The sequence below is a fragment of the Perognathus longimembris genome, chromosome 8, assembly GCF_023159225.1.
Source record: "Perognathus longimembris pacificus isolate PPM17 chromosome 8, ASM2315922v1, whole genome shotgun sequence".
NCBI lineage: Eukaryota > Metazoa > Chordata > Mammalia > Rodentia > Heteromyidae > Perognathus > Perognathus longimembris.
In genome coordinates, this window is record NC_063168.1 from 130326 (window position 1) to 145668 (window position 15343).

General features: G+C 39.6%; 1 protein-coding gene across 6 annotated transcripts in view; it reads left to right on the plus strand.

Annotated features, from left to right (window-relative positions):
* Positions 1 to 15343, plus strand: part of Tsga10 (testis specific 10) — an 89795-nt gene continuing 74452 nt past the window's right edge. For 3 of the 6 annotated variants that reach the window (XM_048352258.1, XM_048352259.1, XM_048352260.1), the window contains exons 1-2: positions 382 to 502; positions 10804 to 10932. In XM_048352258.1, coding sequence (XP_048208215.1) covers positions 446 to 502; positions 10804 to 10932 — 186 coding nt within the window. In that variant the 5' untranslated portion in view covers positions 382 to 445. Of the gene's footprint in view, positions 348 to 381; positions 503 to 10803; positions 10933 to 15343 lie in introns of those variants that run through there. The other 3 variants (XM_048352262.1, XM_048352261.1, XM_048352263.1) reach the window with 3 other exon arrangements.

Here is a 15343-nt window from a genome sequence, read left to right on the forward strand (position 1 = left end):
GCTTGCGCCTGCGCGGCGCCGATGGGCCAGGAACAGGCCTCTCCTAGCCCTGAAAGAGGCTGGCCGGTGGAGCTTCGCGTCGCTACGTGCTCGGTGGCGCGCACGGCTTGTAGTCCCCGCGAGGGTGCGAGTCGAGCCAAGTACGCGTGCGCACGGGGCCCAGGGGCGCGCCGGACGGAAGTGGAGCGAAGGCGCCGGGGAGGTGGAAGAAGAGCCCCCCTCAGGTACAGAGCGTGAGGGCGGGGCCGACGGCGAGCCGGCCGGCGCTAACCGCCCCCCCCTGCCTCCTTCCCGCCGGGCCCCGCCTAGACTCCGCCTAGACTCCGCCTCCGCCGGGCCTGAGCCAGGTCAACTTGGGGGTGGAAAGGGCGGAGAAAGGGGCGGAGGATGGAGACGGGGTGGGACCGGGGTCTCCGGCGGCGGGCTGAGCCTGACAGTCTCCGGGATGAGCTCCGGGGTGGACGGTGGGCCCGACGGCCCGGGCGGGGCCCCGGAGCTCCAGGTAGGTGGAGGAGACACGCCGGGCCGGGGGCGAGCTGCGTGAGGGCCGGGGGGCGACTGCAGGCGGGCGCGGGCCGGCGGGCGGCGGGCCGGGGTCCGGGGGTCGGGGGTCGCCCCGGTGGCGTCCCTCCGCCGGAGCCGCTGCTCGGAGCGGGCGGGAGCCGCGCGGCGGCCCGGGAAGCCCACCCGGAGCAGGTTTTCCCGTGCTGCGGCGTCGGGGTTCAGGGCCAAGCCCAGTTCCTATGGTGACCGCTTGGCTCCCGCCGCGGCCCTCGGAGGGTGGGGTCCGCTCTGCTTAGGCACTGGGGAGGGGAGCTGAGGAGCTGGGCGTCCGCCATGCGAGAGCTCGGCCTCGGGGAGCTCCGGCCGGCGTTGGCCGGACACCCCCGTCGGGTGGGCTCGGTACACCAGAAAGGCCGGCTACGCGGGTTTGGGTCTGGAAAGCCGCTGGTCTCAAGTTGGTGGTGTAGCTGATAAATCACGGAGAATACACGTACGGGTGAATGTATGTACCTGTGTACTGTATGTGTGCAAACATATGGATATGACTATAACGTGATAGATAGTTATCGCCTTCCAAGCAAGGATCGTGGTTTCGGGAAAAGTTTGCATAGATGACAGCGTTCGTTTTCCTCCTTCCAGCCCAATCCCTTATGTCCCAGAATGTTTGCTACACTGGTTTTCAGCATCTCAGGTACTTGTTTACTTGTGAGGAAATAAAATACCTATAGGTTTGAAGTAAATAGGAAAAAAAATAGAGGGAAGATATTACATTCAACTCTGTTTCCAGGGTAAAGCAAATACTTGTTTGTATTTCGATTGAGCAATGGACTCAGTCCATCAGTCTTATTTGTTGGGAGTAAGGAAAATTATTGCCTTAGTGAAGCATTTAAACCCTAAACTTTGGTATTATCCAATAGCAACAACTCCTGAAACATACTTCATTTTGATTACTTTCTGAAGAAAAATTACTTTTAGTCCAGCATATAATTAGGTGTAGAGATTCTCTGTGCTTTCCCTTCTGTCTTGTTTTAGTTTTATTTATTTTTTTAGGATAATTTGGTTTTAAATTCTTCCATATGCAGAGATGGCAGGTGTTATTTAGCATATCACGGATCTAACAGACCACATGCCCATTCCTTCCTTCTAAGAAAGCCACTTCTTTGCTTTTCCTTCTAGCCTGTCCATCTTTGTATGTGAACACTTACTTTCTAGTTTTACTTGCTTTGTAACTTTGCCAGTGGAATTGTATATGCTGTAGCAAGTTGCTTCTTCTTGTGTGTGCTGCACTTAAGCTTTTGTGCTCAAGGCTAGCACTCTACCACTTTGAGCCACAGCTCCATTTCTGGCTTCTTGGTAGTTAACTGGAGATGACAGCCTCACTAGTTTCCTGACTGGCTTTGAATTTGGTCCTCACATCTCAGCCTCCTGAGCAGGTAGGATTATAGGCATGAGCCACTGGCACACAGCTGCATGTTGTTTCTTAATGTGTTTTTAAGATTTATCCTTAATCTTATTATGTTGCACTATTGAGGGTCTAATTTAGACCCATTTTTACTGGTAGGCAGGCATTCTTCTGAACTACCCCTCCAGCCCTTTTTTGCATTGCTTATTTTTTGAGGAAGGGTCAACCTTCCTGCCTGGCATATGTCTGAGCCATAATCTGCCTATTTTAGACAGCTCATGGTTGAGAAGTAAACTTTTTTGCCTGGGCTCGCCTTGAACTTCAGTCTTCCTGATTTCACCCTCCTAAGTAGCTAGGATTACAGCACCCAGCTTATTATTGCTTGCAATATGCTGGTTAGTGCTCCATAGTAAGGAGCTTGTTGTACTGTTAGTGGACAGTAAGGGACAATATGAACAGCATTGCTGTGAACATTCTTGTACATTTTGAATCTTTTGAAGTGAGCTAGTTAGTAAGTTGGTCCTTTTTGTCTTAGTTTTGCTTTTAGCATCACTTTCTTATATTACTAAATCCTTTCAGTCTAAAAGCTTCCTGGAAACAGCTATCACTTATATTTCCAAGTTTTTCTTGATAAATACTACCTCTTTTTAGGGCATTGTTTCATGGTGCATTGAAGAGAACTTTCTTTACATTATAAAGGAGATTGTAGGAAACACTTGGGGGATTAGATGGAATGATGAGTGAGTTCTTTTTCTTAAGCTAAACTGTGGCTTTACTGTTTTGTTTGAATTGAACTCCACAACATTTACTCACTTATTATTACTTTTTTTTTTTAACCAGTCCTGGGGCTTGAACTCAGAGCCTGGGCACTGTCCCTGAGCTTGTTTTGCTCAAGGCTAGCACTCTACCACTTGAGCCACAGAGCCACTTAAAGCTTTTTATGTTTATATGGTACTGAGGAATGGAACCCAGGGCTTCATTCATGCATGCAAGGCAAGCACTCTACCACTAAGCCACATTCCCAGCCCCCACTTATTTTTATTATTAAAAAAAACCTTCAAAATTATTTATAAACGATGTTTGTGTGTCCTGGTCCTGGAGTTTGAACTCAGGGCCTAGGTGATGTCCCTGAGCCTCTGTGCTCAAGGCTAGCGCTCTACCACTTGAGCTACAACACCACTTCCTGCTTTTTTGGAGTAGTTTATTAGAGATAATAGTCTCATGGACTTTTTTGGCCCAGGCTGGCACGATCCTCAGATTTAGCCTCTTGAGTATCTAGGATTATAGGCATGAGCCACTAGTGCCTGGTTATAAACTTTTGTATGATGTTCCATAACCTTTTGATAGTGAGGTTGTTCCTATTTCAAAATGTCTTTAAATATAAACTTTTGAAGACAATTTTATTGCTTTAATTTTTGTGTGTGTGTGCACGCGCATGCGTGCTAAAGCTTGAACTCGGCCTAGGAACTGTCTTTTAGCTATAGGAGGCTGGTGTTCTACCTCTTAAGTCACAGCTCTACTTCTAGCTTTTTGATGGTTAATTGGAAATTGGACTCACAGACGTTCCTGCCTGGCCTGGCTTGGAATTGCTATCTTCACATCTCAGCTTCTTGAATAGCCAGGATTACAGGCATGAGCCACTAGTGCCTGGCTTGAAGACTATTAAAAAAAAAAAAAAAAAAGACAACAGCTAGTTGAGATTCCATGGAACAAGATTTCTAAACTGCATGTAGACCCATATTTTCAGTAGACATTTGTAGAGCATGTGCAATATGCCTCATTATTTTGCTTACACTGATAATACCTTTCAATATACTGTGTGTGAGTGCCTGTACCTGCCTGCCTGCCTGTGCCTGTGTGTGCATATGCCTTGAACATGCTTGAATGGAGGGCCTCCTGCTCTTGCTTGGCTTTTTGTTCACTGCTGGCACTCTACGAGTTGAGCTAGTCCCAGCTTTGTTTTGGTAGTTGGAGAGTCTCTTGTATTTTTCTGGCCAGGCTGGCTTCAAACCTCAGTCCTCAGATCCCAGCCTCCTGAGTAGCTAGTTTAAGTAGTGGTAGGCTTAAGTCAATAGCACTTGGCCCTAATTGACAGTTGTTAGAATATATTAGACATTGCCAGAAACCAGGAAGACATCCAGGTACAAAAGAACAAAGGAAAGGTTTATTGTCAGAAGGGAGGGGCAAGACTTCCCTTCTCACAAGGCAGAAGTGAGAACAAGGGCTGTCTAATTGTGTTAGGTGACCTTTGTAAATTCTTTATTGAAAAATTAGAATCCTAGACAGGAAATCACCATATTCCTACCTGTCCTTTCTTTTCTTACTGCTATTTTAAAGGACCGTGCACACTTTTTACCTGGCTTTTCTTACGCTACCTAGCTTGCTTGCTTTCTCCACTAAATAGCACTAACAAATGTCTTATGAATTGTTTCTGTACTTTAGAGCCTCTTTACCTGTAAACACCTCAGGGACATTGTAAAGATTTGCATGTATGGATTGAGTATCATTTATCCAGAATACTAAACAAGAAATATTTTAGATAATCAGGTTTTGGAATCTTGCATGAGATATCTTAGTGATAGAATCCAAATGTAAACACAAATTTCTTTTATATCTCATCTGAATTTTCTGCAAGTAGACTGATGGATTTTATATATTTTGTTATTTCTGGGTTTGGACAGCAGCCCCTCACATGAGGTCAGATGTGGAATTCTGTTGGAGTTAGGAAAATCTTGAATTTTGAAGCATTTCAGGTTTAAGATATTCAGATACAGAATATGTAACCTGTATTTGTGTTTTCCTCAAGAGAGAATCCAGAGATTTTGTTTGATTCTGAAAAGGATCCTTGACTGAAAGAGAACTCAGAAACGTTGTTTTTTCTCCTCTTGTAATGATCCTTCTACAACTCTGACCTTTCTTTAACTAACTTTAATTTTATTTTTCTTCCTTTTACAATCAAGCTTCTTAGAAGAGGTTTACATTTTCTTTTTGATTTTTTAAAATCCTCACTCTTTCATTAGTTTTCTTCAGGCTGGCTTCTACCCTAGTCCTGTCACTTGAAGATTTTTATTGGGTGTTTATTCAATAATAAATATTTACTTACTAATTAAACATTTAATTATTGAGTAAATATGAAGTAAGTAACTTTGAGTAACTGTAGTGGACAGTTTTTGTGTTTTGGGTTTTTTTTTTTGCCAGCCCTGGGGTTTGAACTCAGGGCCTGAGCACTGTCCCTGGCTTCTTTTTGCTCAAGGCTAGCACTCTACCACTTGAGCCACAGCACCACTTCTGGCTTTTTTTCCGGCTTTTTTTCTATATACACAGTGGTGAGGAATCGAACCCAGGGCGTCATGTATATGAGGCGAACACTTTACCACTAGGCCATATTCCCAGCCCCTGTAGTGCACAGGTTTTAAACATTTGAGATGATATAATGACTAGAAAAGAGCCTAAATATCTTAGAGATTATTTCCTAGTAGGGATAGGCAAATGATAAACAAGTGAACATTGAGTGGTAATAAATGAAAATAGTCTAAATAGAGAATGATTGGGAAAGAGGCTACTGTAGGTAAAATGCCAAGCAAAACCTTGTAGGGAGCAATAAAAGGAGCAGGTGACTTGGCCTAGGGTAATGAAAATGTATACAACTGGATGGATTTAGGTTATATTATGGAGCTGGAACCAACAAGGCTCCCTTGATAAATTAGATATGAGTCAGGGAAAGAGAAATCAAAGATAACTCCTTACTTTTTGACCTTGGATATGTTCACAAATGATAGTGACATTTTACTTTGAGAAATCCTGGAAAGGATGTCGTAGAGGCAGGACTGAGAGCAAAGGTGCATTTAAGGGATTTAAGAGGGCTATTTTAGACTTACTAAAGTTTCTATGACTTGTGGACATCAAGTAAAAGCAATATAATGTGTTAAGTGCTCCAATAGGGATATGTTCATAGCTTTTGGGGGAGTGGAGAGTAGATCCTAAATCAAATACTTCTTCATAGCCATTTTCTCTGTTCCCTTACCTTGTACATTACTTGGTCATAGTAGTAATCCTTTCTGTCACAGTAGTAATCTCTGTTTTGTTTTGTGCCAGTACTGGGGTTGAACTCAGGACCTGGAACTTTTTCCCTCAAAGTTATCACTCTACCACTTGGCCACAACTCTATTTCTGGCAATTTAGACATAAGGGTCTCATGGACATCCTTACCCACCAAATCTCATTCTAATGGTTATTGATATTAGAGGTCACTGAAAAGTGGGGAGGGGCCCTGAGGTGCAAAAATTGGCAGGCCCAGCATGGGAATTTTCAGATATATTTATCTTTCCACAACTGGCAATATTGACTAGAAAGCGGGTAGGAAGGTATTAAACTCCAGCATGATTACTCACAATTGTTAGGTAGATTTATTTTTAATTGCTGGACTAGTCCCTACTTGACCGACTGTTCACTTTACCAAAGACAGGTGTCTACTTTAGCACACTGAATTATTATCAACCTCAGTAAATTTTTATTGACATTTTCCTATTATGTAAAGAACTCTGTAGGTTAATAGAGATGCAGAGAACTTTCAGATGTTGCTTGTTCTTTAGATTATCATGTCATGAGGAAGGAATATCTAGAAAAAATAGATAGCTGCATAGATTGTTCTATAGTCAACATACAGAAGTCTCAGTGATGAAGTGGTCATTATAATGGAGAAGACAAAGAAAACTTTAAGAATATGGAATTTGAGCTAAGCCTTACAAGTAACTAGTCAGAGAGAAAAGTCTTAAATATATGTATTAAGAATGTATATAATAGTTTGTCTTTAATAGAGGGATTCTGAGAAGTATCAAGTAGGTCATAAAGTTTGGAGAAGTGAGAACAAATTATGAGGAACTTAGTGTTGGGAGGTTTAGACTTTATTCACATAGATCTTTGCAATCATAAATATAGTACTAACTACACAGCGTTTGCAGGGCTGCTTTTTAGAAATTCAGAATCTCTGCACTATGAATAAGAATCTTCATTTAGGGCAGGGAATGTGGCTTAGCGGTAGAGTGCTTGTGTTGCATGCATGAAGCCCTGAGTTCAATTCCTCAGTACCACATAAACAGAAAAAGCCAGAAGTGGCACTGTGGCTCAAGTGGTAGAGTGCTAGCCTTGAGCAAAAAGAAGCCAGGGACAGTGCCCATGCCCAGGCCCTGAGTTCAAGCCCCAGGACTGGCAAAAAAAAAAAAAAAAAAAAAAAGGAATGTTCATTTAAATAAAATTTCCATGTGGTTCACATGTTCACTAAACCTTTAAATATACCACTGAAGTTTTATTTTGTTATCCTAATTCTAGTGTTTGTAATGAGGAACATACATCTCAACAGAAATTATATGAAATGATAGAAATTTGATATAGCCTATAAAGACCTAAGTGATTCCTAACTTCAATTACTGTTTGAGAATTTATTTATGCTGATGTTTCAGGTAGGTAGTAACCTTGAGCAGAAAAGTAGATTTGTATTTTGTTTATAGAAAGAAGAAACAAATCTGCCAGCCTGCTTGAGTGCCAGGTTACGCAGGGTATATATAACACAGGGTTAATTGATGGAGAAAATTCTGAGTCTATAATTTACTGAGGGAGATTTTGGTGAGCAGCTACTGTGTTGAAAGGAAAGACATGATACAATGGTAGCCTTTATCAGGAAAAGAAAAAGTTTTCCTAAATTATACTATCTCATAGATAGTTAAGTGATACAGAATACTATGAAGTAGTATGTACAATATGTCAACCTGAAAAACCTTTAACATTTTTTTTTTTGCCAGTCCTGGGGCTTGAACTCTGGGTGTGAGCCCTGTCCCTGGCCTCTTTTTCCTTTTTGCTCAAGGCTAGCACTCTACCACTTGAGCCACAGTGCCGCTTCTGGCTATTTCTATATATATGGTGCTGAGGAATTGAACCCAAGGCTTCATGTATGCAAGGCAAGCACTCTACCACTAGGCCATATTCCCAGTCCCAACCTTTTAACAGTTTTATTTTGTAGATGTACAAGTGTATCTATGTGATAAATTTCTAGAAATTGAACTCTGTTCGGACAGGAGCTATATATGTATTTCTTTCAACTTATTATTATTTAAGTAGTTGAGCAAAGGAGTTTTACTATCATTTAATATTTATTTTACTATTATTTGAATTTTATTGTAAAGGTGGTGTGCAGAGGGGGTTACAGTTACATAAGTCAGATAATGAGTACATTTCTTATTGAATAGTGTTACCCCTCCCTCATTTTCTCCCACTTCTCCCTTCCTGACTCCCGCTCCTTCCCAAGTTGTAAACATCACTTCCAACAGTATGAGTATCACTGTTGAATTGGTTCACCCTTGGTGCCACCTTTCTGGATTCCTCTTCCCTTACCCCCAACCAGATAAACTAATGTACAAGACAAAGGGCACAGAAATAGAAAACAGTGACAGCAGGTGTTGGGCCTGGGTAACTGCAGTCGAAGTCAGGACACGGGGGATGCAAGGCGAGTGAACCAATGCATACTTTATTCCAAGAGGGCCAGGGTTTATATAGGGTTAGAAATCAATTTTACAACTACAGGGTAAAAGATCAATACAGCATGACATTTGTCTCAAATACAAAAGTGGAGGAAGTTACTACTGTGAGGGCAGGAACTTGATACAAATGCTTTTCCTATTACAGAAGGTAGTGACTACAAAGATTGTTGATATCAAAACAAGGAACTATATCCAATCGAGGTAGAACTATAATTATCTCCTCAAGGCTAGACAACTTTGATCTTGACTTCTCCAAAGACTTGTGAAGAGACTTGTGAGGAGACTTCCCTATCTATAGTGAGAATCTTAACACTAAAGGCAGCTGGTCAAGCTAGTCTCCTTGGGGAGACTTGCTAAGCAGGGGGCAAGGGAGATTCTCACAACAAAAGGTGGCGTCCTTTGGCCCACAAACACAAAGGAACTCCTTACTGGGAATGTGTTCCCAAGGGCCTATTAGTGTGCTAATGAGGCATCGGAGTAACCGTGCCGGGGCTAAGTTTTTCCACTGGTCGGAGATGTTAATTCTCCAACAAACAGGGAATAAATCAATGGAGAAAATAGAAATAACTTCTAACAGTACAATAAAAAAGCTGTTGTTTCCATTTCTTGGAGTTCATTTCACTAAGCATCATTTTATATGATCATATGTACATCACTATTGAGCTGTTATGATCCTCTCCTAAAATTATCCTCCTAACAAAGAATTTTAAATCTACATGTCAGTTTATGAGTACAGTGCATCATAATCACTGTCACCCTGTCCCCAGAATTTACAGGGAAAATAAATTTATCGTTACGATAGCAAAATATGATAGGTTTTATTATAGGAATGTGTAAGAGACCAAAAGAACATTCTAGTAGGGTCTATTTGTTTTTTAGGATAGGTGGTAATTTTATAGAGGAAATAACACAGGAGTTGATCCTCGAGGAATATGGAGAGATTCATATTCTCCACACTTGAGGTACTTTCAACTTTATGTATCTCTCATTCCAGATGCCACATAGTGAGCTCTGAACATCTCCATATCTTTGTGTATTTGTATTTTAATATCAATAGATTTTGCACACATTTTCTCCATACTTTATCAATTATACTGCCACCAGTTAAGTATAAGATAATACTAAGTTACATGTCCAACTCATTTGCCAAGGTGATGATTATAATAAGGTACTTCACTATTGTTAGTTTGCTTGTTTATTTATTTATGCCAGTTCTGGGGCTTGAACCTTAGGGTCTTGTCCTCTTTGTTCATCTTGCTCATTGCTGGCACTTTCACTCAAGTCACACCTCCAGTCCTGCACTGTGGTAGTTTAGTGTGCTGGCTTAAAGCCACGATCCTCTGATCTCAGTCTCCTGAGTAGATAGGATTAAAAGTGTGAGTCACTGACACCTACTCAGTATTTGTTTTAATTTTTATTTGTTTGTTTGTTTGTTTATTTTTTTTTTTGGCCAGTCCTGGGCTTGGACTCAGGGCCTGAGCACTGTCCCTGGCTTCTTCTTGCTCAAAGCTAGCACTCTGCCACTTGAGCCACAGCGCCCCTTCTGGCCATTTTATGTATATGTGGTGCTGGGGAATCGAACCCAGGGCCTCATATATATGAGGCAAGCACTCTTGCCACTAGGCCATATCCCCAGCCCAATTTTTATTACTTTAAAGACTGAAAATTGAATGCTTTTGTAAATTTCCGTCTTCTTTACCAAATTTCCTATTTGGATATTTTATTTATTTATAGGAGTTATTTATATTTAGGGAAATTAGCCCTTTGTGATACGGTTGAGAATCTTTTTGTTACTTGTTACTAGACAATAGCAACAGCAAACCTGTAGATAATGATGACCATATTGGACAAAACAGGCCTAGATGTAGATTGCTTAATTTAGTACAGACTCATTTTTTAGGACAGATGGATTAGAGCTTATCTTTGAAGAAAATACTCAGTGTCATAGTTTTGTATTTGAAAAGCACAGTTACATTTTATAGCAAATTTTAAGAAACTAAAGATGAATAAAATCCTCTTGATTAGTGGAGCATAGTTCAAAACATATCTAAGAATGTTAATAATTTTTTGTGTATGTGTGTCAGTGCCTGTCCTGGGGCTTGAACTCCAGGCCTGGGTACTGTCCCTGAGCTTTTTTTGCTTAAGGCTAGCAATATATCACTTGAGCCACAATTCCACTTCAGCTCTTTGGGGGTTAACTGAAGATAAGCGTGTCATGGATTTTCCTGCCCTGGATGGTTTTGAAATGCAGTCATTAGATCTCAGCCTCCTGAGTAGCTAGGCATGAGCCATCAGTGCCCAGGTGTTAAAAATTACAAGCTGTTTTAAACTAAATGTCTCTAATATTTCCCATTCTTTCCATAGGTTACCACCAAAGAACATCATTTTGGTCTAGGGGCTCCATTTTCTGAAGCTGAAAAATATCAGAATACTCTCCAGCTAGAACAAGAAGTGAGAAACCAAGATAGATTCATCTCTACACTGAAATTACAGGTTACCTTTAGTTTACATACTTGTTTCTCTAAATTACCCTGGGATGGAGGCCTATTTTAAAGAAAGAAGATGGAAAATAAATATTAATTCAGAACTCATTTAAATCTAATGGGTCTATAATCATTCAAATTTTATCCTAATCATTTGGAACACATGGATTCAAAGTTTATGAGTACAAACTATGTGTGTTGTTACATCAGATGCTTTCAAATGCAGAGTACATAATCATACTTAATCCTTCACAAAGTTATGAAGGATTAAGTGTGATTATTTTATTTGATGATATTATTTCTGCTGATTAACGTAATTTTGACATCCAATTAATGAATAGCAGCTAGAATTTCTCTATATTTCCAAGTTAGAACATATTTGTACCTAGGTCTCTGGACTCCATGTTCAGTATTGTGTCTGTTCTGCTACCTGATATAGTGTAACTATTAATAAAGGCTATTAAAAAAAACTTTTGGGAAAACTAAGTGGACTTAACTTTTCCTCATTCTTCCATCATATACAATTCAAAACTCAATTGTATGTATATATGTGTGTATATGTGTGCATGTACATATATAATGCATATATGTATATTATATACATAGTATGTATAATATGTGATTTACAATACATATATAGTGTAAGTATATAATATATAGTATGCACATGTATATGTATACTATTATGTACATATATAATATACATACATAATATATACTTATACACATAGTATATACATATACTATATACATATATATACACATATATATGTGAGGTTAGGAACCTCATGACATAAAGAATGACATGCTAGTAAGTTCCTGTATTTTCTTTTTCTTCATATATGCTAGAGTGCTAAAATAACTTGCAACTGGAGATGACAAGGGGCAATTAAAACAACAAAAAGCAGGAGCCTGAGAAAGTCATCCCTCCCTAAACAAAGGGCTTACCTCATAAGGAGATGACTTTTAGACAATAACTTCTCCAAACACCACAGAAAAAACTATAGCCACAATTTCTTCCATAATAGGTCGAATAGAGAGCTAACGTTTGATCCTTGCCAGAATGTAACTAGGAAGTTATTTTGCAATTTTGCCTCTAGTGTTTTTCCATCCTGACCAGGTCATCAGGAGGCTCCGTTTGTTATAGGCGATCCTCTTCTCCTACCTTAGGGTGGGATTAAAGGAGATCTAGTGCAAAAAGACTAGACTTTTACCACTTATCAGCAGTCATGAGGCCACACATTCACAGTGTCAGTGGAGTCCACGTGGGAATCAGTAATGAAGCACCTTTTCTTCCTGATGGTAGTAGCAGAGGCATAGTGGAGAGCCTGTACTCTCACACTCCTGCCTCCCAACAAGGAGCACATTATCCTCAAGTATAAACAGACTAAGTAGAGAAACTGGACTTCCATTCACCTAGCAATAATGAGGCAATGTCTGTTTTACTTTGGGAGTTCGATTATAGGATGCCTGCTAAAATATAAGATTCAGAGTATTGTAATACTTGTCTCAGAAAAATTCATCACAAGAATATCTGAGAAAAGATAATCAAGAGATGTTAACACTGAAATACAACAAAGATTTCGTGTGTGTGTGTGTGTGTGTGTGTGTGTGTGTTTACATGTGCCAGCACCTGGCTCAAATTTAGCTTTTTGGTGGCTAATTGGAGATAAGAGTGTGATGGATTTGCCTGGGCTGGCTTTGAATTGCTATCTTCAGACCTCAGCCTTCTCAGTAGCTTGGATTACATGCATGAGCCACTAATGCCCAGCTCAGTTTGACAAAGATTTTAAAGTTATCTTACAGATGTTTTAACAGACAATTATGAACCTACTTGAAACAAATGAGAAAATTAAATCTTCACACATGTTTATAGCAGCATTATAATCACCAAAACCTAGAAGCAACCAAGATGCCTTTCAGTAGGCAAATAAACAAGTTATAATGCATCCATATAGTGGATTAAGACTTGGTAATAAGAAATAAAATGTTGGAAGCATATTTAAAGTGAAATAAAGTCCAAAAGGGTTACAAAACATATGATACAATTTATTTGACATCCTGAACACAGAACTGTAGAGCTGAGAGAAGCATTTATTGCAAGGTATCTGATGGTGGGAGGCATTGGTAAATGGTACACCAGGGGTTTGTCGGGCAGTAATATTCATTATGAGATGGTAATACCATTCTGTATTTATCAAAACCCGCAGAATGTATAACAATAATTTAAATAGGCAATAAATATATGAAAGGATGTTCAACATCATCATATATTAAAGAAGTATACAAATCAAAACCACAATGGGGTACCATGTCATATCCATCAGGATGATTATTATCAATATAACAAGATAGTGTATTGGTGAGGACACTAGAGAACTGGAACGCATGTGTTGTAGGTAGGAATATAAAGTGATACAGCCATACTGGAAAATAGTTCAGTGTTTCTCAAAATGCTAAATATGATTCATCGATTCCATTCCTAAGCGCATATCCTAAAGAATCAACAGAGACTCAGATATTTATATACAGATGCTATAGCAGCATTATTCACGGTAGCCAAAAGTTGGAATCAACAAATGAACCAATAAATAAAGTGTGTAGCTGGCTGTGGGGGCACACATATAGTACCAGCTACTCAGGAAGTAGAAGTATCACCTGAGCCCAGGCATACCAGGCAGCCTAGTCAGTAAAGCAAGACCCCATCTAAAAAACAACAGCTAAGCAATGTGGTATGTATATTTGAAGGGATGCAATCCTTTAAAAAGGAATCCATTTCCAACCTGGCACAGTGATTTCATGCTTCTGTTTCAGCTACTCAGAAGACAGAGATCAAAAGGTTCATGGTTTAAGGTCAAACTGGGAAAAAAGTTGACAAGACTCCCGTCTTAATGAACAAGCTGCCAGTGGTGGTATATGTGTGTATTCATGCTACGCGGGAGGCATAGGTAGGAGGATTGCTGTCCAAGGCTGATCCTAGGATAAAAGCACATGACCTAAGCTAAAGCAAAATGGGCTAGTGATATGATTCCAGTGGTAGAGCTCTTGCCTAGCAAGCAAGAGGCTTGAATTTCTCAGTCCTTAGTACTGTCAGAAGAAGGAAAAGGAAATTATGAAATTGTTATACATGCAATATGGATGAGTTTTGAAATATGCTAAATATAGTAAAGCAAACAGGATAAAGATTCTTTGCTTCCATTTATACCTCAAATAGGCAAATTTATAAGAGAAAGACTTATTTCTTGCTTTTGTGGTATGATAGAATTTTAAGTAATAGATAATGATGATAGTTGCATGACGTTATGAATATATTTCATGCCACTAAATTGTATACTTAAAATGGTAAAGTATATATTATACCATAGAAAAGATGTTTTTAAAATACAGCAGCTAAATTACAATTTCAGCATTCTCAAATAACAGAATGGAAAGGAAAACATCATTAAATATCAGAATAGAAAAATAGAAATTACCTACTCTGAGCAACAGAAAGACGGATGGATTAAAGACTGTTAATAGAAGCTTAGAGTCAGGTGAAACTAACAGAAGACTTAAATATTTGAATCACTAGAATTACAGAAGGAAAAATGAGAGAGTGGGCTGAGAAAATATTCTGAGAGGTAATAGTTGAAAGTTTCCCTAATAAAACACATAGTGGAAAAAAAAGTAAGTGAACACTTAATAGCACCCAGTGAAATCCATATGAAGACATGTCATAATTAAGCTTCTGAAAGTTGAAGGAAAAAAAAAAACTCAGGAAATCACTCAGAGAAAATGCTCTGGATAGAGGAACATCAGTTCAAAGACTGCACATTTTTAAAGTTTGAAACCATGAAGGTCAGAAGTAAATGGTACAGCATCTTTTTAAGTGCTAGAAAAAAAAAGAACTGTTTATTCATTATTCTACCACCAACAAAAATATCCTTGAGGAATGAAGGCAAAACTGAAAACTTGTCAATAGAGCTACCCTAAAGCAATAGCTAAAGGAATTTTTCTAACTAGGAAAGAAGTAGTTGTGCCTCAAATGGTAGAGCAGCACCAATTGAGCAAGCAAGCTGAATAAGTTCTGGACCTTTTATTCAAACCCCATTACCATCAACAAAACAAGACAAAACAGGAACACCATGGAGATCAAAATTATTGGTAAATGCAATATAATTTCCATTATTTTTAAATTTAGTGTTCAAAATTATGTTTGAAAATGTTCTCAGTGCATATAGAGGGCAGTCAGAAAGTAAAGACCCCAAAAATAACCCTCAGAAAGCAAAGCTGGAATTGTGGCTCAACAGTACAGTACTTGCCTTGCAAGCAGAAGAAACTTGGATTCAGACTCAAATGCTACCAAAAAGAGGGTGTGTGTGTGTGTGTGTGTGTGTGTACACGTACGTGCATGTGTGTAGACCCACAAAATTGAACAAAAA